General features: G+C 38.6%; 1 protein-coding gene across 1 annotated transcript; it reads right to left on the bottom strand.

The window, feature by feature from the left end:
* Positions 1-395: 395 nt before the first annotated feature.
* On the bottom strand, positions 396-2,796 carry LOC114194010 (serine/threonine-protein kinase-like protein At3g51990). Its single transcript, XM_028084033.1, has one exon. The coding sequence runs from the start codon at positions 2,590-2,592 to the stop codon at positions 1,183-1,185; it is 1,410 nt and encodes a 469-aa protein (XP_027939834.1). The 5' UTR covers positions 2,593-2,796; the 3' UTR covers positions 396-1,182.
* Between the last annotated feature and the right edge of the window lie 22,263 nt (positions 2,797-25,059).

A 25,059-nucleotide genomic window follows, 5' to 3' on the forward strand; every position in this document is an offset into this window, starting at 1 on the left:
TAAATTAACTAAAAGATAAAATATATTTAAAATATATAAATGTGTATACAAACTTCACTTTTTTCCTTTGAGGTGAGGATATTTAGGTATCACATATCCACTAAAAATAAGATGAATCTACCGCTAAAATTCAAATTTTAGGTGTATTTCTCGTTTGTTTCAACAATCTAAGACCGGATTGTTTTTGCGATAGGCATTTTACCAACCTTTTCATATCAAGTGTAAAGGATTGTATAGTGCTAAGTATTTATGGACCTTTTCACAAAAATCTTGTTCAGTAATTAATACATAGCAGAGATATATAGTTAGACAACCTAAGACAAATGTTGGTAAATGCAAACCAAAACCTGCTGTAATAATTGAAACATGACCGATTTGGACACTAATAGATAGAAATCTGAATAAATAATAAAAAGAAAAAAGCTGTTATCCTGTGTTGGGACAGTTGATAAGGATCCAAAATGCATTGAATGCAGGCAGCACTAAATAACAGCCCTATAGGAGAGGGAACAAGAGATATCATCCAAACACTCACGACTCTGTACAGTTACTGCATAACAACCACATTTTTTTGGCTGTTATATTTTCCCACAAGACAATCAATCTAGCTTTAAATGCTCTCTACACTTGTTGCCTGTCATTGGTAGACATGATCCACTGTTTCTCTTTCATTTTGTGGTCGTCATCTTCTTTCTGTTGCCTCATCTACGTCACTCGCATCTTTCATGGCCCTCACTATATATGTGTGCATATATCATCAGTAAATACAGTATTTAAGTGTTCTGGTTGGATTATATTGAGATGTTGATGTCATAAGGATGTATTCATTATGTTCTTGCTGGATTAATAAAGGGAGTTACTGTATTTCTTGGTCTATAACTATTTGAAAAAGAACACATTTTCAAAGTAAGGAAATGAAAAACATGGGTAGAATCAAAAATCAAGAATATTATTATATAATATGATAGGTAAGATGCTAAAGAGTTAGTGTTAGTGGTAACCCTCTTCACTCCCATTCTTCACTTTTCCCTTTGCACGTTAATTGGCATCCTATATATGAAAAGATTCTCACATGCATGTGTGTAAGAACTCAATCACAAAAGCAATATATGCTACTCAGTTACTTCGATTCTCCTCAACTCCATGTCAATAATAATAAACCAACGCTTTCTCTTGCATTCTCTAGTCCAAATTCTTATCCACAATACCCAACTTGGAAACTTCCATCTCTGTGGAACTCACTCTATCATAATCATTATTATGAGTATCGTTATGCCTCTCATGACACGTATTCGATTCATTACCATAATGTTCCAAAAGCCCCACAGACCTCGATCTCTTTAGCCTTACCTTCCTATACCCGAACCCAAATTGGTTAGGGAACCGTTCCATAACCGAGTTAATTTTCATTTCCCTGAAAAAAACAGAACCAACGGATTTACACCTAACCGCACGATTCGCGGCTCCATTATCATACTCTACACCCAACACACTAGATACCTTCCCATTCCGTCTACAGTTTCTACTCCCACCTTTGTCTATTCTCACAGATTCCTCACTCCTGTCCCTATAAGGGAACCAATCGCCACGCGCCTTCACCACGCTCCGTTTCATTCTCATCCACATCAGCGACTCGTCAAAATTCTTCTTTACCGCCGTCAGACACTCCACCACCTCCGCAATCGTCGGCCGTCTCTCCGCCGTTGATGTCACGCACCTCGAGGCTAGCACCATCATCCTCCGGAACGCTGCCATGTCCGGCGGGGCCCCGATCCGCGGGTCGCAAATCTCCCGAAAGTGGCCACGGCGGACCAACGGCACCGCCCAGTCCAACACCGACGGCGGACTGTGCCTCACGTCAATCGCGTGCCTCCCACTCGCTATCTCCAGCAGCAAGATTCCAAAACTGAAGACATCGCTCTTGGGACTCAAGTCCCCCGGCGCAAGATAGCACGGGTCGAGGTACCCTAACGTTCCCGCTGGCGGCACGCGAGAATCCGCCACGTATCCTCGAAACGCGAGTCCGAAGTCACCGAGTCGCGCTTTCCACTTCTGGTCGATTAACACGTTGGACGATTTAATATCACGGTGAATAACGGGCGGTTCAGACGAGTGCAAAAAGCGAACCGCTTTCGCGACTTGAACCGCGAACCGGACACGTGCGGTCCAACCGGGAGGCCCAACCGTTTTGGTGGAGTGGAGGAGGTCGTGGAGCGAACCGTTGGGCATGTACTCCACAACAATGAGTTTGTTATTGTTGCAGTTAGTTCGGTCGTTGCAGAAGCCAATTAGGTTGACCAAGCGTCGGCTTTTGAGGTTGGAGAGAATTTCTATCTCCTTAGAAGGTTTGGTTATTTTGACGGCGGCGATGAGCGCGCCGCCGTGGAGGATGGCTTTGTAGACGCTGCCGTGGCTGCCTTTGCCTAAGAAGTTGCCAGCGGAGAAGGCGTTGGTGGCGGCGACGATGTCGGAGTAGGCGAAGTGTGGCACGGTTTGGGCCTGCGTTGGGCTTGCGGGCTTTTTGTTCTTCTTGGGGGAGTGAGGATGGCATATGGCTATTGCTGTCTCGGCGTTGCAAGTGAGGTAGCGCATTGTGTTGCGTTGTGAGTGAGAAATTAGAAACGAGAGGATGTAACTGTGAAGCGAGAAACATTTAACACATACATAGATAGATAGAATTATTTATTTGGGTGATTGAATTAAATCGAAATAAATAAATGGTTGAAAGCTTGAAGTGAAGGACCATGTGAAAATAGTAAGTGATCTGAGAACATTTAAACAATTCTCTGATCCCATACTGCAATGTTTAGATGGAATTGGATCATAATAATATTTTGTTCGTTAATAATAGAATGCCTTCAATTGATAAATGATTTCAACGTCTCTTTTCATTTTTGAAAATGTTTTTTAATGTCAGTGCATTCAAGACGCGTGCAAACTGCAGTGCTTATTTATTCTTGGAATGAAGGTAAAATCTAAGCATATGAGGGGAAAAGAATGTAGAAGAGAAGGAATTAAGAGAAAAAAAAGTGCCAGAGAAAAATAAACATATAGAATCCACATAAAATAACTTGTCTAAAAGTGGGGGATCGTATGGTACAACTAAACATGACAAAAATCAAAGATTGATGAATGATAGGTACCTAGTAGAATTATTTTTTGTTCGGAAAAGAATTGGGGTATTCGCCAGATTTGATCATGTGAATAAATTCCAAATTTCAAGATCTTTCCTTAAAATCATGTCTCTAACAAAATGAACAATTTCAAGATTAGAAGCATAAGTAGTTACACTTAAGTTATCTATAAAAAAAAAAAAATCAAGTCAACTCATTTCTACTCCAAGATTATATATTTGTATTGAGATTTAGTACTTCTAAGAATATCACTATAAAACTAGAGTATCACCAAAGTACAAACACTAGCTCACACATCAGCATCAATTATTTGGACAGCTTGCCAAATTTGCATCAGAAATATTTCTAAGGGACCAACTATCAGAATTATGGTTAGGAGGATACAAGAAGACGGTGTCTCTTTTAAGCATGCAAGCCCAAATTAAAATTCATATGGATTAAGAAGGTAAGAACTTAAGCTAAGACTTTTTTTTTTTTTTTTATAAATATTATATTAGGATTTGTTTTGAGATACATCATTTTATCATTGTTTCTTCACAAAATTCAAATTTATTTAATTATGAAAACAATTTAACACAAATCCTTAGCTAAAGAATACAAATTCCATTAGTGAATAAATAATATGCAATAACTATTACCACACTGATTTATTTATCACTATTTAAATTTAAAAAATAAATATATTATGCAAATTTTATAAGCTATCAATAATTTAATAAATTATCAAAAATATAGTTTATTGTTATATAAATTAATAACTTTATTATTTTATTTGTTAATTTATTTTAAATAAAAATATTAATTAATTTATATTACTATATAGAATATATATTACTGGCAAATTTTAAAAAATTGTTTATTAAAACTATTTACAAATTTTATTATAAAATACTTTTCATGAAAAATATTCATGATTTTTTTTAGAATTATTTTCTTGCAAAAAGTTTCCAAAAATTTAGTAAAAATTTATTTGTACATAATTAATTAATAGTATTATCTGTTGATTTTTGTTGCAAATTTTCGTGAAATAAAAATCTACAAAAAGTATTTATAAATATATTTTTATGTATGTTTCCAAACCTTCTGAAACTATTACATAATTTCATTTCTCTACACTATTAGGGTTTCGTCTCAGATCCGCTTGAAGAAAGCCTATGATTTTCAATGTTTGCTCCAATTTGTGGGTTTCTTTATGCGCTCCAAAACGCCATTTTCTGTTCCTCTGCTTTTTATTCCATCTTCCACTCTGTCTCGTTTTTCAGTTTTCAAGAGTTTCATTTGATCAGGTTTTTCGCCGAAACCCTAATATTCTCTCCCTGAGGTTCGTATCGAAGAACAATACTGCTCTATATCTCTTTGTGTATGTATGCATTTAATTTTCCGATAATTTGTTTGGGTTGATAATGCTATGAAAAAAAGAATATCAATAGGATGCTGGAGGAGGAAGTGAGGAGGTGGCAGTGGCTTCTTTTGTGGCTCGATTGCAATAGAGAGGGTGACAACATTGCTTTTGCACTACGCTCAATCTCATCTTAGAATAAAGCAGGTTCGACATTGCATTGAGTTGAGAGGTTCACGTTTTCTTAAATTTATCTTCCTTTTGTCTCTGTCTTACAAAACAAAGAGGCAAATTTACAAAAGTGGGTCAGTTTGAAATGTAATTTATAAATCTTAGTTGATTGAAAATTAATATGATGGGGAAGTCGTTATGACTACCAACTTTTTTTTTTCACAAAATTTTTAAAAGTGCAAACCGTTACGAGTGGTAACGACTTAATAGAAGTTGTCGTGATTCAAAACGACTTCTTAAAACCTGATTCCTATCGATATATATATATATATATATATATATATATATATATATATATATATATATATATATATATATATATATATATATATATATATATATATTAACTTTATTTTTTTTATATACAGGCGCCTTTTTTTATTACAAAATTAGAAAATTAATTAAAAAAAGCAATAAAAATATCTTAAAATTAATATATAAAAAAGTTTTACATTAAAGTTGATATCTAATATTTAAATACATTTGTGACCTCCAGTGCCACATGGAGGTTGTTGTTCGTGTTCTTCATCTCGTCTTTATTGTCATCTTCGTCCTGTTGTATTTGAGGAAAGGGGATCTGTAAAAAGGTGTTGTTGGACTGGTGGAGAATAGAAAGGCATTGATGATAATGGTCATAGATTATATGTAGATGGTGAGGCCATAGTTGACGTGCCAAACATGTGTGATGGTCCAATACCATATCTTGACTGAGATAGAATTAATGCGTATGATGTACAAAATCCGCAGAATACCCGACATGGGCTGGGTAGGATTGTGAAGGAGGCTGGTAGGATTGTGAAGGAGGCTGAGAAGGTTCTTGTGGAGTATCATACTGTTAACATAAGTAGTATGGTTATTGTTCTCGGGGGGAGAAGGAGACCTTATCGGATTGCCTCGAGTCCTCCTTGAACAGAGTCTGTGTTTTCTCCACTCGTTTCTTATCCCTTTCCTAGGCCCCCTTTTCCCCTTTTTATATCCTTGTCACCCCTGGTCGTGGTCCAGTTTCCCTGAACATCGTGGAGGGTAAGTTACCAAGGATTTAGGAGGTAGTGGTCAGCTTTCCCGAATATACCGAGTATTTCGGTTTCTCGATGTGGCAGATAGGTCAAGAGCGAGCCTTCTAGCTGACGCGTTGCGAAAAGTTCGGCTGATTAGACCGAGTAAAGATCGGCTCAGCCAGGGGTACATTAACCCTCCGACCTTGAATCCCAACTGTTGTGGATGAGAGAGTCGTTACAACTTCCCTGGCGCGTGATTTTCAAAATTTTGACTGTGATTGACTGACGGGATGCCACGTGTCCTATGTTTGATGGGGGTTGTTCTGTTTTGCAGTCTGTAACCGCCGCTTTGTCTTGTCCGCATTTATGACTCTGTATAAGAGGTTTTCAAATGCTCTTTCTTCCCATTTTCTTCGTTGGTGCCTTTTCATCTCCTTCAAGTTTCATTTTCTGCATTCTCTCGCCTCTTTTGTTTTGGTTAAACGACTTTGATCAGGTATGCTCTTTTATTCCTTTCTCTCTTCGTTCCATCATGATACGAGAATCGTTAGAGGTTTCGACTGGGTATTGTGGTAGTGTGGCTTCGACTAGGTTTCGCTTTTGGGAATGTTGTTTCGACTAGGGTTTGCTTTTGGAAAAAAAAGGGATAGTTTCGTTGGAGTTTTTGTAGTGTTTCGTGTTTTCGTTTGTAGGTCTCTTCATAGATGATGGGCTTTAGCGATTTTTCCTATTTTGGTGGTTTTGCAGTTTTCTTTTTCGTCGTTGTTGATGAGAGGGGAATGCTCTCTTGATACTGGTATTAACTGCGATATTGGGTAGAGTAAGATTTCTTTTGGCTTCAAGTATTTGACGGGATTTTTGATTGGAGCGATGACCACTTCCTATGACGATTTCTATCCATGGGCGCCCCTAGCTCTTCGGCGAGAATGTTCGTGCTTCACCTCGGATCACTTCATAACTCGGTATCGCCGAGGCCAGCAACTATGTCAGAGTAACGAGCAGGACGTCTTGGTAGCTCGATGTGAGTTGGATGAGCCCGTCTGCGCTAACGCTTCCACTGATCCTTCAGGCCCCTTCTGCTTTTTCTATTCGACCTTGTTTTCAAAAGTGGTTTTGCGCTTGCCCTTGAGTTTCTTTGAAAAGGAGTTGTTAACAGTGCTGAACGTTGCTCCAGCTCAACTTCACCCAAATAGTTGGGCCTTTGTCTGGGCATTTTATGTGTTGTGCACACATATTGGCATGGTTCCGACGTCTAACGCCTTTTTATATTTCTTTGAGATGAAGAAACCTCATAAGCATATGTGGTCGTCATTGAGTAGCGTTGGGGGTAAGGGTTACTGAATTTATTTCAATCATCATACAAAGGTTTTAAAGGTGGCTTTTTGAAGATTAGAGCTCCCCCACACAAGGCGGATTTATTGGAGGGCTTCTCGCTTTATTGGACACAAAATCCAAATAACACGAGTGCACGACAGCTATCCGATCTTACATCGGTAGAGAAATAGTACTGCCTCATGTTAGAGCAGTTAAAGGCTGTCTTTGACACCAAGCAGCTCCTGGAGCTGGAGTTTCAACCGACTAGTCTAAAGCGTTACATCGGTATATGTTTGCGAGATACTCATCAGTATGGATTTTATTTTTGTTTTTGACGTGGTTTGTGGCTTTTTGCAGATTGCAGAATGGGAATGTCAAAACAGGATCTAGCCAAACGATTCAGGGCCCTGAGAAGTTCTTCTCAGACTTCACTTGCACAGACGATTCCTCTTGCTCAAGAGGGCGTGACAGTGGTATCCGACGAAGAGGCTACTCAATCTGGTCCAAACCTTAAAAGGCGACGCCCCCTGAGCCGAGCAGAAGCGGTGGTAGACGAGACTGCTGGGGTCTCTGTTCGGTCCGAGCGTACTTTGTCCTCAAAAGGTCCGCCGCTGCAGGAGGGGTCGAGTAGTGTATGCTACAGCTTTTGGGATTCTCAGTTTAACCATAGAGCACATAGCCGAGCACATAACGTTTTCGATGGTGATCTGCACTGTCTCTTGAATCAAGAGGTCGACGTACTTCAAGAAGACATAGACGGGTTCCTCCATAAGACTGAGGTTTCGGTGGCTGCTCTGTGTGACAAGCTAAGTCGTGCGAGTGTTGTGGAAAAGGATCGAGCTGCGGAGTTAGCTCTGTTTAAAGCACAGTTGAACACTACGAAGGAGGAGGTGGCTCGACTTTCCAGTGAGATGGAAGGTTTGCAGGGACTCAAGGCAAAGTTGAAAGAGCGGGGGGAGAGGATAGAAGAGCTAGAGGTCGAGTTGCAGCGAGTGAAGGAAGAGTTTGTCGAGAAGGAGAAGTCTTGGCTGGCCCTGGAGGAGAAACTGGCGAACGAAGCTGCTGCTACGTACGGAGTGGGTTTTGAAGCCGCACTGGAGCAGGTACGGCTGCTGTGTCATTCAGCGGATGTCTCGGCGGCTGATGCTAGCAAGATCGTCCGCGACGGTCGCTTGGTGGAGGAGTAAATCTTTTAGAACATGCTCTTTATCTAATATTTTGTAAACCTTGACAATGTTCCTAGTGCCTATGTTTCATCATATAGCTAGTAGGAAAGAATACGCTATTTTTAAAGTATTATCGTACCTGTTTTGAGAATTCTATTTGCGTCTTAATGATTTTGATGTCGAGCTCCGTTTTTGAGAATTTTACTTGTGTCTTGATGATTTTGATGTCGGGCTCCGTTGTTGAGCTAGGTTGGTAACCCTCAGGCTTGATAACCTTTAATGCGGAACTTGCTAACCCTCAGTGTGGATTAAAAACCGCGCGTGAATCCATCGAATCGGACCGAGTGAGAGTTCGAATACGGATTTAAGTCCGACCCCGAGCCGAGCTTAGGGGGTTTTGTCGAATACGGATTTAAATCGGACCCCGAGCCGAGCTTAGGGGATTTTGTCGAATACGGATTTAAATCTGACCCCGAGCCGTAGGGGATTTTGTCGAATACGGATTTAAATCCGACCCCGAGCCGAGCTTAGGGGATTTTGTCGAATACGGATTTAAGTCCGACCCCGAGCCGAGCTTAGGGGATTTTGTCGATACGGATTTAAGTCCGACCCCGAGCCGAACTTAGGGGATTTTGTTGAAAAATGGATTTAAATCCGACCCCAAGCCGAGTTTAGGAGATTTTGTCGAATACAAAATTTTAGGAACTAAATTTATTTGATTTGTCTGCCGACCTTGTTAAAAAACCCTTTGTTCCTAGTAAAAAGGGAAAAAGAGTGTCGATGAGAATACATGAATTTCAACTGAAAAAGAAATGTAAATTCCTAGCGTTCCATGTGCGTGGTATACGAGCTCCGTCCAACGTTTCGAGATGATAAGCGCCCTTTCCGAGGGCTTGTTTGATCCTAAACGGTCTTGTCCATTTTGGGGAAAGTTTATGCTCGAGTTGTAGTGGGTGAGCTCTCTGGAGCACTAAGTCGCCTTGTAGAAATGCTCGAGGCTTGATCTTCGTTTTATACCGGGCTTCAATTTTTCTTCTCACTGCCTCGCTGCTGATCCGTGCTTGATCGCGAACCTCTTCTAACTTGTCAAGATTGATTCGGAGGTCTTTGTCCGATGAGGCTGCGTTGAAAACTTGCACTCTCCAGCTCGGTTGGGAGATTTCTATGGGCAACATTGCATCTGCTCCATAAACCAGACAAAATGGAGACTCTCGAGTTGTGGTTTGAGGTGTGGTGTGATAGGATAATAGTATGCCAGGCAATAATTTTGGCCAATTACTTCTGGAAGAACATACCTTCCTTCGAATGGCCCTTAAGATAATTTTGTTTGCAGCTTCCGCTTGTCCATTGGTTTGTGGGTGCTCCACAGAGGAGAAGGATTGTTGGATTCTCCATTCTCTGCACGCCTCCCGGAACAATGTGCTATTGAATTGGGTTCCATTGTCAGATACTAGTCGTCGAGGCACTCCGAAGCGACATATGATATTTTGCCACATGAATTTTTTGATCCGAAGCGTCGAGATGTGCACCACCGCTTCGGCTTCTATCCATTTAGTAAAATATTCGATCGCTACTATTAGAAATTTAACTTGTCATTGTGCCACGGGAAATGGTCCGAGGACGTCGATTCCCTATGTATGGAACGACCAGGGAGACGAGATCGAATGTAATTGTTCTGGCGCAGTATGGTGCCAATCTGAGTGTATTTGGCACTGATTGCACTTTCTCGTATGTTCCAAACAGTCCCTTTGGAGTGTGGGCCAAAAGTAACCTGCTCGGATTATTTTTGTACTCAATGCGCGACCTCCAATATGACTGCCGCAAATGCCCTCACGAAGGTCGGACATGATTCGTGTATAATCTTTTTTGTCGACGCAAGCGAGCAGAGGTCGCGAAAAAGCAAATCTGAATAACCGCTCATCTATTAGGGTGTACCTTGCAGCGTTTTTCTTGATAATGCTCGCTTCCTCTGGGTTTTGGGGGAGTTACCCGTTGGCTAGATATGTGATGTATGGCATCGTCCAGGATGATGATGCTTTAGATGAGGCCACTTCAGTAGAATTTATGTGGGCTGTAGCGTCAACAGCGGGTTCGCTCGAGTTTACGCGTGGAGTAATCAGAGTCTCTCGTATTACCGACTTATGATGTCCAGGTCGGGAGTTACTTGCTAGTTTTGCCAAAAGGTCGGTGCGACTATTTTGTTCTCGTGGAACGTGTATGAGTTTGAAGGATGAGAAGAACGAACTAAGATGATGCACGAACTTCAGGTAGCACGCCAATTGAGGGTCTCGTGCTTGGTACTCTCTAGACACCTGACCTGTGATAAGCTTGGAATCGGTCTTTGCTAGTAGCTGTGACACCCCGAGTTCCTTGGCCAGGAGCATTCCGGCAATAAGGGCCTCGTATTCGGCCTGGTTTTTACTAGTTCAGAAAGCAAACTTCAGCGCTTGTTTTATCATGTTGCCTTCTGGGTCCTCTAGGATGACCCCTGCTCCACTGCCTTTTGTGCTGGACGCACCATCGACTGAGAGAGTCCACAGGCATTTGGATTCTAGGGTGTCCATTCGTCCGGTCGTCGACGTGAGCTCAGCTACAAAGTCGGCGAGGATCTGCACTTTAATGGGTCCTCGAGGTTCGTAGTTGATGTTATATTGGGAGAGCTCTATTGCCCATTTCACCAGGCGCCCGGAGATATCGGGCTTTTGTAATATCTGTTTCAACGGCTGATCAGTCATGATAATAATAGAATGGGCCTGGAAATAATGTCGTAACCTTCGTGATGTGAACACGATCGCTAAAGCTGCCTTTTCGATTCCTTGATACCGTGCCTCTGCCCCTCTTAATGTTTTGCTGGTGAAGATATCGGCCTTTGTTCGTTTTCTTGTTGCTGAACAAGCACTGTACTGACTGCCAGGTCGGTTATGGGGAAGTATAATTTTAATCGGATCCCTTGTATAGGTCGGCGCAGGACGGGTGGGGAGGCCAGGTAGGCCTTCAGCTATTGGAAAGCTTCTTCACATTTATCATCCCACTGGAAGCCTACATTTTTTCGTAAACAACAAAAGTATGGGTGACCTCGATCTCCTCCTCAGGGTAGGAACCGCGATAAGGAAGCCATGCGTCTTGTGAGCCCTTGGACCTCCTTGATATTGCGTGGACTCCTCATGTTTATTATAGCCGCGCACTTATCTGGGTTTGCCTCGATCCCTCTTTCCGTCAGCAAGAAACCAAGAAACTTTCCTGCTCTCACACCAAATACACATTTGTCTGGATTGAGCTTCAAATCGTATTTGTTGATGGTTGTAAAGAGCTCGGATAGGTCGGCAGAGTGATCAGTTGGTTGCGTGGAGGTAACGACCATATCATCCACGTATACTTGAACATTGCGTCCGATCAGAGGGCTCAAAATTTTGTCCATCAGCCTCTGGTAAGTGGCTCCAGCGTTTTTTAAACCGAAAGGCATTACCTTATAGCAATAATTGGAAGCCTCGCCCATGAAAGCCGTTTTGTCCACGTCTGCAGGGTGCATTGCTATCTGGTTGTAGCCGGAGTATGCGTCTAAAAAGTTGAGCATACCTCAGCCGAAAGCGTAGTCCACTAACGTGTCGATGTTTGGAAGAGGGTACGAATCCTTTGGACAGACATTGTTGAGATCCATAAAATCTACACACATGCACCATTTTCCGTTACTCTTCTTAACCAGGACGATATTGGCTAACCACTTAGGGTATTGGATTTCACGTATGTGACCTGCTGACAGGAGCTTCGCGATTTCTGTTCGGACGGCTTTAAGTTTTTCTGGCGACATCTTTCTTCTGCGCTGCATTTTAGGTTTCGCCGTGAGATTCACGTTTAACTTGTGGCTCATAAAATCCGGGTCTATCCCGATCATGTTGCTAGGTTGCCAGGCGAAGGAGGCCGAATTGCTCCGGATGACGTCCAGGAGCTTTTGCTCAGTGTCGACGTCTAGGTCATCTCCGATCTTGACGACGTGCCCTTTGCCAATTTCAATTTGCTTGGTTCCCCCCACTGGCTGGGGTCTGTGCTCTTTCCAGGATCCTTGCGATTCGGCGGCAGGAAGTATTGCTTCGGAGGAGACGGCGATAATGTAAGTAGATCGTCGCATCTTGAGACTATTCTCGTAACATTTCCTGGCGGTGGCCTGGTCCACCTTTAAGGTGACGATCTTGCCCTCAGTAGTCGGGAACTTGACTTTGAGATGGCTGGTGGAGATGATAGCTTCGAGTCGATTAAGCGACGGTCGCCCTAGCAAGACATTGTAAGATGAAGGTGATTGGATGACTATGAAGCGTATGGTGATGATTTTTGAAGCATCCTCGTTCTCGTCGGCAACAAATGTGGTGCGTAGATCAACGTATCCCCTCATTGCTACAGGATCGCCGGAAAAACCTACCAGCATGCCATCAAATGGTCTTAGTTGATCCATCGGTATATTGAGGCCTTGGAAGGCTGACCAGAACATAACGTCGACTGAGCTGCCCTAGTCTACTAGGACGCGGTGGACCCTTCTTCCCATTGCGATTATGGATATAACCACAGGGTCATCTTCATGGGGAACGATGTCTGACCGGTCGGCATCAGAGAACGTGATTTCTGGTGTTGGGGATCGAGCAGGTATCATAGCCGTCGTCATTATACTCCTGCAATATCGCTTCCTGCTTGCTGATGTAGTGCCGCCTCCAGAAAATCTCCCTGCGATTGTCAACAAATCACCTAGGACAGGGATTTTTTGAGGAGTTTGGGTTTAGGATGCTTGCTTGTCTTTTTGTGGTGGTCAGAGGTATTTATCGAGGTATCCCTTATCTTTTAGCCGTAACAGCTGCTCTATCAATGTAAAGCATCGTTCTGTGTCGTGGCCGCAGGCTTGGTGGAATTCGCACTAGGTTTTCTGATCACGGCCCAACGTTCTTGTGGTTGGTTCGGGAAAACGAAGATGTACATTGACATCGACGTCTTTCAGAACGTCGGTTTTGGCGGATTTGAGTCGTAGCTGAGAACGAAAGTTGTTACTTCGCCCTGTTCGATTGACAATGGAAGTTTGGGCGACGTAAGGTGTATACCTCCAATTTGATTGTCTGACCTTGTCGATATCGTCGTACCTTTTCCGAGGGGCTTTCGTCTTGGCATCGCCCTCCGACCTACATTCCAGACGTCGCTTGTCGTGCATCACCTCATCGGCCTCTATGTGAATAGATGCCCTGGCCCTAATTTCAGCTAATGAGACGACCGGATTTCTGACTAGAGAATCACTAAATGTGTTGGCGCGCAGACCTTTGAGAAAGGCGTCCACCAGAATTTCTTCGTCTGGATTAGAGATGTTCGTGCTGGCGTCACCAAAGCGGTTTATATACTCTCAGAGGGGTTCATCTGATCATTGTCTTATGTCAAAGAGGTCTGCAATTCGTGGCGGTTTTGCTCTGTTCGCTGCGAACCGCTCAATGAATAGTCGCGCGAAAACCTGAAAGGATGTGATGGTGGCTTTAGGGATTCCTTCGAACCATTTGAGTGGTCCGTGGGCTAGTGTGCCTACAAAAACTTTGCATTTATGGCATCACTTCCTCCGGAGATCAGCATCTGGGCTCCAAAAGCCTTCAAGTGTGCCTCGGGGTCTGAGGTGCCTGTGTAAAGGGGTAATTTGGGCATGATGTACTGATGTGGAACCTGCTCGAACATAATGGCAGGAGAAAAAGGATGGTTCTCCTCGTTCGTTATCTCGGCCAGACGTCGACCTCGTATCCGATCCTCTCGGACCTGGAGGCGGCGTAAAAGGTCTCCGTTGGATCGTTGTGCGATGTCTTGCTCGCGCAAGGTGTCCTCTATTCTGCGTCTGTCGTCTTTGGCTGCTTGACGGGCTGTGGCGTGCTCCTCTTGGACCTCATCTGCTCGTTGTCGTATTCGCTCATTTTCAAGTCTTAATTCATTGATCTGCTGTAAAAGCTCCGCTACAGTAGGGGGTGATGCGTTATTGAGTGGCGAATGATTTGGAAGATCTTCGCTAGTATTTGGACTTCTCACCATGGTGGATACGTAAGGAATAGGGCCTAGGAATCAGTTTTACCAAACCCCACGGTGGGTGCCAATCTGTTCTCGAGGGGAGAAGGAGACCTTATCAGATTGCCTCGAGTCCTCCTTGAATAGAGTCTATGTTTTCTCCACTGGTTTCTTATCCCTTTCCTGGGTCCCTTTTTCCCCTTTTTATATCCTTGTCGCCCCTGGTCGTGGTCTAGTTTCCCTGAACATCGTGGAGGGTAAGTTACCAAGGATTTAGGAGGTAGTGGTCAGCTTTCCCGAATATACCGAGTATTTCGGTTTCTCGACGTGGCAGACAGGTCAAGAGCGAGCCTTCTAGCTGACGCGTTGCGAAAAGTTCGGCTGATTAGACCGAGTAAAGATCGGCTCAGCCAGGGGTACAATTATTGACATGAATAAAAAGTGATGATAAATAAATGATAGTGAAGTAAAGCTAGTCTCATCGTCGAAAGATTGTACGTATAGCTGGAGATATGTAGTGGATAATGTGGTTAATGAACCATTGCATATAGGATGAACTATCATGCAAATGGCCATTTTTTATGAATGGTACACCTTGAATGACATGATTATGTTGGCCATTCTAGATTGCAAAACAATCCACTGTTGATGATGTGTTGGCCAATATTGGCTTAGGTGAATGTCGTGGTCTAGGTCTTGATACAAACAAGCCAAAATTGCAGAATCCCAACTATAATTTGCCGCAACATTCAAGTCAGCTAGTTTCAAAAGGTAGATGACGTCGACCCTAGCTGCAGATGTGTCTGGCATTAAAAGTCTGCCAACCCAAGTAAGAATGTGCACTCTTCCACTTCAGTCAGTCAACAAGAACTAACCCAAGGTATGTCATTTGACTCAAAGAAGTCGACAGTGTCATTTATCAAAAAGTACAATATCAATAACGGTTACAAATTTATGGTTATTGATAGCAAATATGATTACTATATATGTCATTGAATCAACTATAAGAAAGTTTGCCAATTGTAGTTACAGGCTGCTTATAGTAAACACAGTTTGAAATGGGAAATAAGGAAGATTGACTCACCACATATGTGCTTGTCTACAAATTTATCTCCAGATCATATGAATCTTGAATCAAACCAAATTGCTTCCATTGTGTTTCACTCTGTGAAGACAAACCCATCGATACCAATCAAAAGTTTGATAGTTGAAATTTCAAATAATTTTGGATATTCAATTCTGTATCAAAAAGCTTGGAATGCTAAATAGAAGGCGCTTGCTAAGGCATTTGGATATTGGGAAGACTCGTACAATGAACTTCCAAGGTGGTATGAAGTTGTTCAGGAAACTAATCCAGGCACAATAGTTCAATACATCGATTCTCCCATTGTGTTGATGGTCAAGCTGACCTTTCATGTTATAATTTGGAATGTGTATTTTGGGCTTTTAGCCCATGCATCCAAGGGTTTAATTGTTGCAAGCCAATTGTACAATTTGATGGGACATTTCTCACAGGAAGATATCATGGTACATTTCTCACAACACTAGCTCAAGGTGGGTCTCGTAACATTTTTCCTTTGGCCTTTGCGATAGTGGAAGGTGAGACAAAGGAGGCTCTAATCTAGCTTTTTCAATTGTTGTGGGAGCATGTAACACCACAATCAATCATACATTACCCATTTGTGCTCTAATTAGGGCAACATTTGAAAGAATTTCTTCGTGGTTTGTTGAGCGAGGCCTAAAGGCAAGTTCGATGTTATAAGCAGGACATCAATATCCAGAATACATAACTATTATTATTAGAAAAAGTCAACAACAAGCAGGCTTATGTCAAGTGTGCAGACACTTAAGACAAAATTCTGAATTTGAGGTTCAAGAGATATTTTCTCCACATGATGATCATTGTCAACCTATGTCTTTCATTGTTAAATTAAATTATTGGTGGTGTGATTGTGGTCATTTCCAAACTCTTCGACTACCTTGTCATCATGTGATAATTGTTTGTTGTTTCTCCCATTTACATTTAACCAAATACATCCATTCTATTTATAGCCTTAGCATTGTCAACACGGCTTATGAACTCTAGTTTCATCCGGTTAAAAATAAAGATTATTGGTCCACATACACCAGACCTGATTTCATTCCAAACCCACACACGTGTCGTAGGGCACTTGGAAGACCTTCAACTACTCATATCCACAATGACATGGATCAACCAGATCCAAATAAACGAACTAAATGTTCATATTGTAAAAATGACACATGGGAAATTGTCCCTATCGTTAGTAGTTTTTCCTAAGTCTACTTTTACATTTTCTTATCGGATGAATTTCACATTTTGATTATCATTTTCCATTTATCTAATTAAATTTTTCATCTTCCTATTTCTAATTATGTAAAAAAAATATCGCACATTTATTATTAATGGATAAATAAGCAAAAATTAAAACGTATTCGACAATTAAGTAATATTAAAACAATTAACTAATATTAACTAATATAAAATAATAAAATTTAACTAATATTAAAAAATAAATATAACATAAATGAAGTCGTTAGCACGTGCAACGACATCACAAAGAAATCGTTAAGAGTGCTAGCGACTTTCCTCCATTGCTAACATAGAAGTCGTTACCACTGATAATGGTTTGAACTTTTTAAAGTTTTGTGAAAAAAACATTGCTAGTCATAACGACTTCGCTTGGTATGTCGTGTAATGTCTGAACGACTTCACCCCTACCATGTAAATTTTCAGTCAACTGGCCCAGATTTGTAAATTACATTTCAAGTTATCCCACTTTTGTAAATTTTCCTAATGCTATGAAAAAAAGAATATCAAGAGGATGCTGGAGGAGGAAGTGAGGAGGTGTCAATGGCTTCTTTTTGTGGCTCCATTGCAATAGAGAGGGTGAGAACATTACATTTGCAGTGAATCTCATCTTAGAATAAAGCATGTTCGACTTTTTACATTGAGTTGAGATGTTTAGGTTTTCCTAAATTTGTCTTCCTTTCATCTCTATCTTACCAAACAAAGAACATGAAAAATTAAAACACTCATTTCACTTTTGATTTTCTGTCCTGCAGATGAAAGTGTATATTCTTAAATTTGAGTAAAAAATATCAAATTTAGTGTGCAGTTATCCATGTGTTGGCTAACATTATAATTATCAATCCTAAATAATAGCGCAGAGTGGTTGACCTTAAAATTTCAATGGTGTTAACAAATGTCAAAACAGTACTAGATTCCAAAGATGAAAATTAGATATGAATGAGCACACTACAAAATTTGCTTCAGTGCAGAGAGCAAACGATGAAAAAAGTTACATGTGTTAATTTATATACTAGTTTATCTCATAAACAAGAGGCTAGTAGTCTTTAACATGGTAGTTAGAATTGTATGAATCGTACAATTCGTATGGCGATACTATTCAAATTTTTGGTCCCACGATACGTATCAGTAGATGAATTGTTTTCTCGCTTGAATCATGAGATGAATCGGATGAATCGTATGATTCCCGATTCAATTTCGTTTCACCTGATTCTGCCCACGCTCACATTTCCCCAAAATACACTTCTCACGAAACGACACATTGTCTACACGCTACACACATCACATATGCTTCACGCTGCATACAATACACATCGAAAATGAAATAAACCAACAAAATGAAGAGTCACATAGGATGCATAAGAAGGTGGAGAAGAAGCAAAAAGTGAAAGAGGAAAGAAGAAGCAGAAAACCTAACTGCCCGAGAAGCTACTAGCACCATCCAAGAAAGCAACTGTAAAGAACCATCCTGAAGAAGAAAACATCGTGAAAAAGAAAACAACTTGGAGTTAAGACGAGAACAAGTTTGCATGTCCCGCCTCTAAAATGGCTCAAATGTTTTCATTATGAATATATTTCAACACTATTTTAATATCTTGCTTTTTGATAAAGTATCTAGATTTTGAATTTTAATAATATTTAATTTATTGTAAAAGTAACTGCACATCACCTCAAATTTTTATCTTACTTTTTTCTTAAATGTTCATGTGATCTTTCTTTGCTTTTAGTTTACTTCTAGATTTCATATATGTTTACTTTTCGTTAGAAATAAAACTTTATATTTTATCCAGAATGAATCTTTATGATCATGTCACGTGAAATAAAAATTCATATTTTTATCCATGATCATGTCACGTGAACTTTCTTCAGCTTTATCCAGAATGATATTTTGACTTTAACTTTAGAATTATATTTTGACTGTTATTTTTTTTTATCCAGAATGTTAATTATATTGTTTATATTTTATTTTTTAGGAAGAAAGATCAGTTTGAATTTATTCGTATTTGTAGAAGTAAAGAGTATGAGTCAAAGAAAGAGAAAGAAAGAAATAGATATTACACGGAGTCATTGTGAGAGTGTTCCTCCTCATAGACTTTTAGTCAAGCGCAAATATTGTTCATACTTGTTGGGGTGGTGTTGCAAGAATGAAACATCATCTTGTTGGAACAAAGGTGAATGTCATTGCTTGTACATTTGTTCCTAATAACGTTAGAGAAATGTTTTTGAAGTTGTTAGAAGATAAAGAAAAAATCAAAGAAGCAAATCAGGTAGAAAACAAATGGAGTAAGAAGGGGAAACAAAGAGTTAGAAAACAGAAAACCATAAATGAAATGTTTAAAGATAGAGAGTTAGTGATTCAAGATATTTGCAACTACATATATATGGGAATGCTTTGCCATTTAATTTGGTAAGAAACTCCTTATTTACCCAAATGTTGAAATCTATCGGGGAATATTGAAAGGGTTTAAAGCCTCCAACTTATCATGAAGTCAGAGTATCTTATCTTAAAAAAGCGGTTGACAATATTCAATCTAGTTTGGAGAAAAATGTAAAAAAAAAGTCATAAATTTCATTTATAGACACACATAAGTCCTAAATTTATATAGAAAATTTTCTAAAGGAAAAGAATTAGCTCGACTAGTAGTCACAAGATTTGCAACTGATTTTCTAACCCTTCAATGTATAGCACAATAGAAAAATGCTAGTGAGACTGAAGGTAAGCAAGTAGTGAGCATTATTTTATCTGATGATAGATTTTGGAAATCTATCCAATATTGCTTGTAGTGTGTCACTCCACTTGTGAAAACACTAAGGCTTGTGGATGGAGACTCAAAACCTACAATGCCGTATATTTATGAAACTATGGATAGAGCTAAAGAGCAAATAGTTACAAATTTCAAGATTGAAGAATCTCGTTATAAAAAGGTGTATAATTGATACTGGTTGGAATTAGCAGTTACATACACCTCTTCATGTTGTTGCTTACTACCTTAATCCTAAGTAAGTAACTATAACACTATACTTTCTTATATTACAATTTCATAATGATAGATTTTAATACTTACTTTTTATTTTTATATCAGATTTCATTATGAAAAAAACTTCAATCCGGATGAAGAGGTTTCATATGGTTTGTATGAGACCATAGAAAAAATGATCCCAGATAGAAGTATTAGATTCAACTTGATCAACAACTTGATAGATTTAAGGAATCCAAAGGGTTAGTTGGAAGAAGCGTGAAAATTGACACTAGGGATAAGAAGCAACCTGGTATAAAATTTATTTATTTTTCAAGATTTTATTAAAAGAATAATTTCACAATTATAAATGTTAGTTTTTTATTTGACATTACATTCTTTGATGGGAAAGTTATGGTGTTGAGGGTAAAGAGTTGCAAAATCTAGCAATGAGGATTTTAAGTCTCACATGTAGTGCTACTGGTTGTGAAAGAAACTGGAGCATATTTGATCAAGTTCATACCAAAAGAAGAAATCGCTTGGAACAACAAAGATTAAATGCTCTTGTCTTTGTTAAATATAATCTTCAACTTGAGATGAGACAAAAGGTTAGAGAAGAGTGAATTACTAAAAAAGAGGATCATTATCTACCAAACGATGTTTCATGGATGGATATACATGAATCTTTTACTCTTGATGAGGGAGCTCCAAGCAAGAAAAGGAAAAGGGGTCCAAGAAACTTAAACAAAAAGGGAAAATCTACCACAAAAGCAAATGATAATGAAATTGAAGGAATGATTCAAGAAGTTGAGGAAAAGGATGAATATGAAGATGAATTGCCACAAAATGTTATATTAGATGAGGAAGATGATTCAAGTGACATTGATATTGGAGATGATGAATGAAAGAATAAAATTAAGATGTAACATTTAAATATAGGAAATAGTATCTTCTCATGGATTGAATATTTTTAATTTTTTTTCATATCACTTATTTTTACTTAAATGTATTATATTTTATTTTATCATGTATCTTACGATTCATAATAAGATTCGATTCACGATTTTAAAAAAATCACAAAAATGATTCACGATACAAATCTCGATTTGATAACCGTGGCCTTTAATCATTGCTATGATATCTTATTCATAAAATTTATGCTTAGCATTCATGCTTATTTAGTTGGCGTTTGTTGTTCACTTATGGTTATCAACTCTTAAAACTTCCCTATGTGCTATTATGAGTTTTAATATTTTTATTTTCTCATCGTAAGGAACGCGACGCCAAACATGCCCAAGCCCAGCTCATAGCCCAACTTGTAGTGGGCCTCGATCTCATAGCCCACAGGAAACTTCAAAAGATAGTGGGTTTGGAGTCGTTAGCATTAGATTGTTGTCATCTATGATGGATTGATACTTGTATTTGGATAATGTATTCGTGTCTGATACTTTATAATACTTTACCGATACTTATCAATGAAATATTTAATCTATAACACAATATTACTTTTATGATGACAATGATAGAGATGGCAAAGTGGGTCAACCCAACCCGTTTTGGCCTGCCCTACATTTTGGCCTGTAAAGTGAGGGTCAAGCTGGCCCACCCCATAGTTCAAAACGACTTTATTTTCATGGCTCTTCCTACCCTACGGGTTGGCCTGCGGGCTCACAGGTTGGCCCACATTTGAGATTAGCTAAATAAAAACGTTTTTATTTTTCCATAATAATTGATATTCATTTCCTATTGAAATAATTTCAATTAGTCTAATTAATCAAAGACAAGAAATAATAGCAACGAAGATTATAACTAAAGTACAATAGCTACATGTTACCTTACAACAAGATAGATACAAATTTGTTAACATAAAAAATGCATAAAAAGATATTCCATTTTTGAGAACTAAAATCATTATCTTATATTCAATGATTATACATAATAATAATAAATAATAATAATAATAATAATAATAATAATAATAAAAATAATAATAACAACAATAACAACAACAACAACAACAACAACAATAATAATAATAATAATAATAATAATAATAATAATAATAATAATAATAATAAGAACTTACAGAAAAAGCATGATGAATGGTGTGGGGATTGAAAAAGGAGAATATTTAATTTTATAAACGGGCCAACCCACTCTGCCTTGCCTTTAACTCCATGAAGACCTAGACAATGATCTTATGATGATGATGATGATACAAATTCAGAGATAGAGAACACGATTAGCATAGGCCCATGTTTTAGGCTCATTTACTTATGGTTTATAGGGTTAATTTTGTGTGTATATACAATACACCTCTTGTAACATTTTATACACACTCAATAATATACAATCCCCTTCTTCATATATTTCTTTGTTTTCTACATGGTATCATGAGCCCCAAATGATCCATGATTAAGAAGGGATTCTTGCAGTAGTTCCTCTTTCTTAAATCCCAAGCCTTTTTCACAAATTTTATGATTGAGAATGAATTCTTTCAATAAGTTCCTTTTTCCTGAACCTCAAGTCCTAAGCCTTAAGCCTCTTTTGCAATTTTTGTGGTTTCACCTATCGCAAGTTTATTTTCTACTTTGAGTCTTTTTTTAGGTTTTGCACCATGTTCTTTATGTCATTTTAAGGTATTTGCAATCCTCTGATATTAGGTTTGTATTCAGTTTTGTTTGTTGCTTCCACCATGTGGTTCACATTTTTGTTTGTATTTGATTTGTTAAGGTAAATTATAAAGATGATTCTCTTCATTCTATTTGTGTGCAATTGGATGGTAAAAATTATTCTATTGGAGTTATGTTATAAAAAAAATTCTACGTAGAAAGTCCTTGTGGTGTTATATTTCAAGTGTTAACGCAAAACTGATTGACATCAAAGTCGATGATTATGCTACTCCTTTAGAGGTATGAGAAGTTGATAACTCTAAAATTGTCTCTTGGGTCAATAATTATGTCATATACTCAATTGGCGCTCAATTGGCAAAATATGATATTGTAGAGGAGGTATGTGATATCTCGATTGTATACACAATCTAATTTTGCCAAACAATATCAACTTGAGACAAATATTAGTGAACCAAAGTCAAATGACATGAACATTCAGGACTTTTATTTTGTCATGACAACCCTATGGGATCAACTTGCCTTGACTTAGTGGTAGAATTGAGTGTTTATGCACCATATATTACTCGTCAGGAGTCACAACGTTTGGTTCAATTTTATGGCCTTGCGTGGTGATTTTGAGAGTTTACGTGGTTCCATTTTGCAACGTAGCCCTCTGTCTTTTATTGAAGATGTTGTTAATGAATTATTAGTAGAAGAAATTAGACTTGCTTCTAAGTTGTAGGCCAACAAAGCCTTGCAATCTCAAGGTACATCATCACCAAATATATCTCTTGACAAATGGATCATTGGCTCAGATACCATTAATCATATGTCATATTTTCCTTCTTTTGTTTCGTTATCACCTAACTCATCCATGTCAATTGCTGCTAACTCAACTTCTATACCTTCATATTAAAGCTTATAACACTCCTTTAACATCTTTGTTTCTTTTAACTTTCAATCTTAGCTTAGATTTATGAATTTTAGGAACTTTTAAGACCACCCAACGCCATTGATTTGCGCCCGACCTGTTATCCCTGACATGGTATCGCCTGGCGTAGCCAAACTAGCATCTGGCGCTACCCAAAAAAACGTTGATTTTTCAACATTGACCTTGGCTTATTCTCTTGATCATAACTTTGTGTATAGGTATCCAATGGAGTTAATTCTTCTTGCGTTGGATTCTACATTCAAAGAGCTTTAATTGAAGTGGTAGAACACATTTTTTGGAGCTCTTGACGAGATGCAGTTCAATTTGGAAGTTAGCATACGTTTACAGAATTGGCTGCCATTTTTAGTTTTTCTTGTTTTTAGGGATAAGTTTGTAATTTGCTAGGGTTTATTTTCTTTCTCTTTCTTGCATTGTGGGCTGAAGAGGAAGGGCCTAAAAGGAGAAAAAATTAGGTAAGCTTTTGTTCTTTAGGGAAAAAGGGCATCAACCATAAAGGAGACAATTTTCACGTTTTTTTTTCTCTATTTTTCGTTTTGGGTACTTTGTAATCAGTGGAGCTCCATGGATATGGATACTCACTTTCATGTTTTCTTTGCAATGGACTACGGTTGATTACTCTCATTCTTTTAGTCTTTATGCATTTCCATTCACGTCACATTGCAATTTAATTTTTTATTTTTTAGGATTTTCAAGTTTCTAAAGTTTGGAGCTTCTTTGTTTATGGCTTACTCTTCAATGTGAATGGTTCATTCTACTCTTAAATTAGGTTCTGTAATTTTGTTGAATCCTCTCTACTGCTAGTGCTAATTCTTGTTCAAATTTATGTTTCTGCATTGCTTTTCAATTTTAGTTCAGGTTGCTTAGTGTTGTTTCTAATTTCTTCTAATTCATGCTTACTGGACTTTGTGTTAACTCTTGCTTTTACTAGTTAATTCATGTTCAATTAGTTTTAGTGTCCATTGTAATATTCATTCTAGTTGTGCTATAGCTTTTTAGATAATGCAATTTCACTTTTACAATTGTTATAGTTTAGTTACTTAACTACTTTTAGAACTTGCTTTAAATTTCATTTCACTACATTTTAATTAGTTATCCAATATTGTTCTCATTTCATGTTCAGTTTGAATTTATGTTATACCTTTCTCTTTTACATTTTACTTGTTCTTGGTTCCACACTTTATTCTTGATGCATTTTAATTTTGCATTTAATTTTGCTTTAATGCATTCCCCCAACCTTCATGATGAAAAAAAAAATGAATCAATGAACTCATTGAAATTGTGTTCCTTGGACTGACCTAGGTTAACCTTTATTCTACATTTTTTAAGGGGGAAACTTAGTTTTATTTGATGAGGCTTGTGCGACACAAAAACCCTTTATCAATCGCAACTGCTAACAATGAGTATTGGTAACATTGTCACACCATCTTGGTCTTTGTCTGATGTTTACTACATACATGGTCTTGCTATGGATCTTACTTCTGTTGGGAAAATTTGTGATTTTGGATATAATGTGTATTTCACTCCATCTGAATGTTTTGTACAAGACCGCACAACTCAGAAGGTGATTGAGATAGGTCGTAGGCAAGGTGAACTCTATGTCTTGAATCAATTTAAGGAGTCAATAGTTGCAGCCTCTAGTGTGCATTTATCTTTGTTTCATTTGTCTTCTTCTTCTTCTTCACCTTGTGTTTATGGCATTCTTGTTTGGGACATGTTTCTACATCTCGTTTAAAGTTTTTAACGTCTACAGGAGTCTTTGGTACTTTGGACTATCATGATATTTCTTATTGTAGTGGTTGTAAACTGGCAACTTTTTTTGCTTTACCTTTTAATAAAAGTATTTATTCTTCCCTTGCTCTTTTTAATCTTGGCATTCTAATGTGTGGGGACGTTCTCCTATATCCACCAAAAGAGGTGTAGAAATTATGTCTCTTTCATTGATGATTTAACTCGTTTCACTTGGATATAGCTTATGAAATGTCGGTTTGATTTTCTCACAATTTTCAAAAATTTTA

This window comes from Vigna unguiculata, chromosome 8 (genome assembly GCF_004118075.2).
Source record: "Vigna unguiculata cultivar IT97K-499-35 chromosome 8, ASM411807v1, whole genome shotgun sequence".
Classification (NCBI taxonomy): domain Eukaryota; kingdom Viridiplantae; phylum Streptophyta; class Magnoliopsida; order Fabales; family Fabaceae; genus Vigna; species Vigna unguiculata.

Coding starts and splice junctions, on each gene's coding strand:
- LOC114194010 (XM_028084033.1), bottom strand. CDS start 2,592: ATGCGCTACCTCACTTGCAACGCCGAGACAGCAATAGCCATATGCCAT.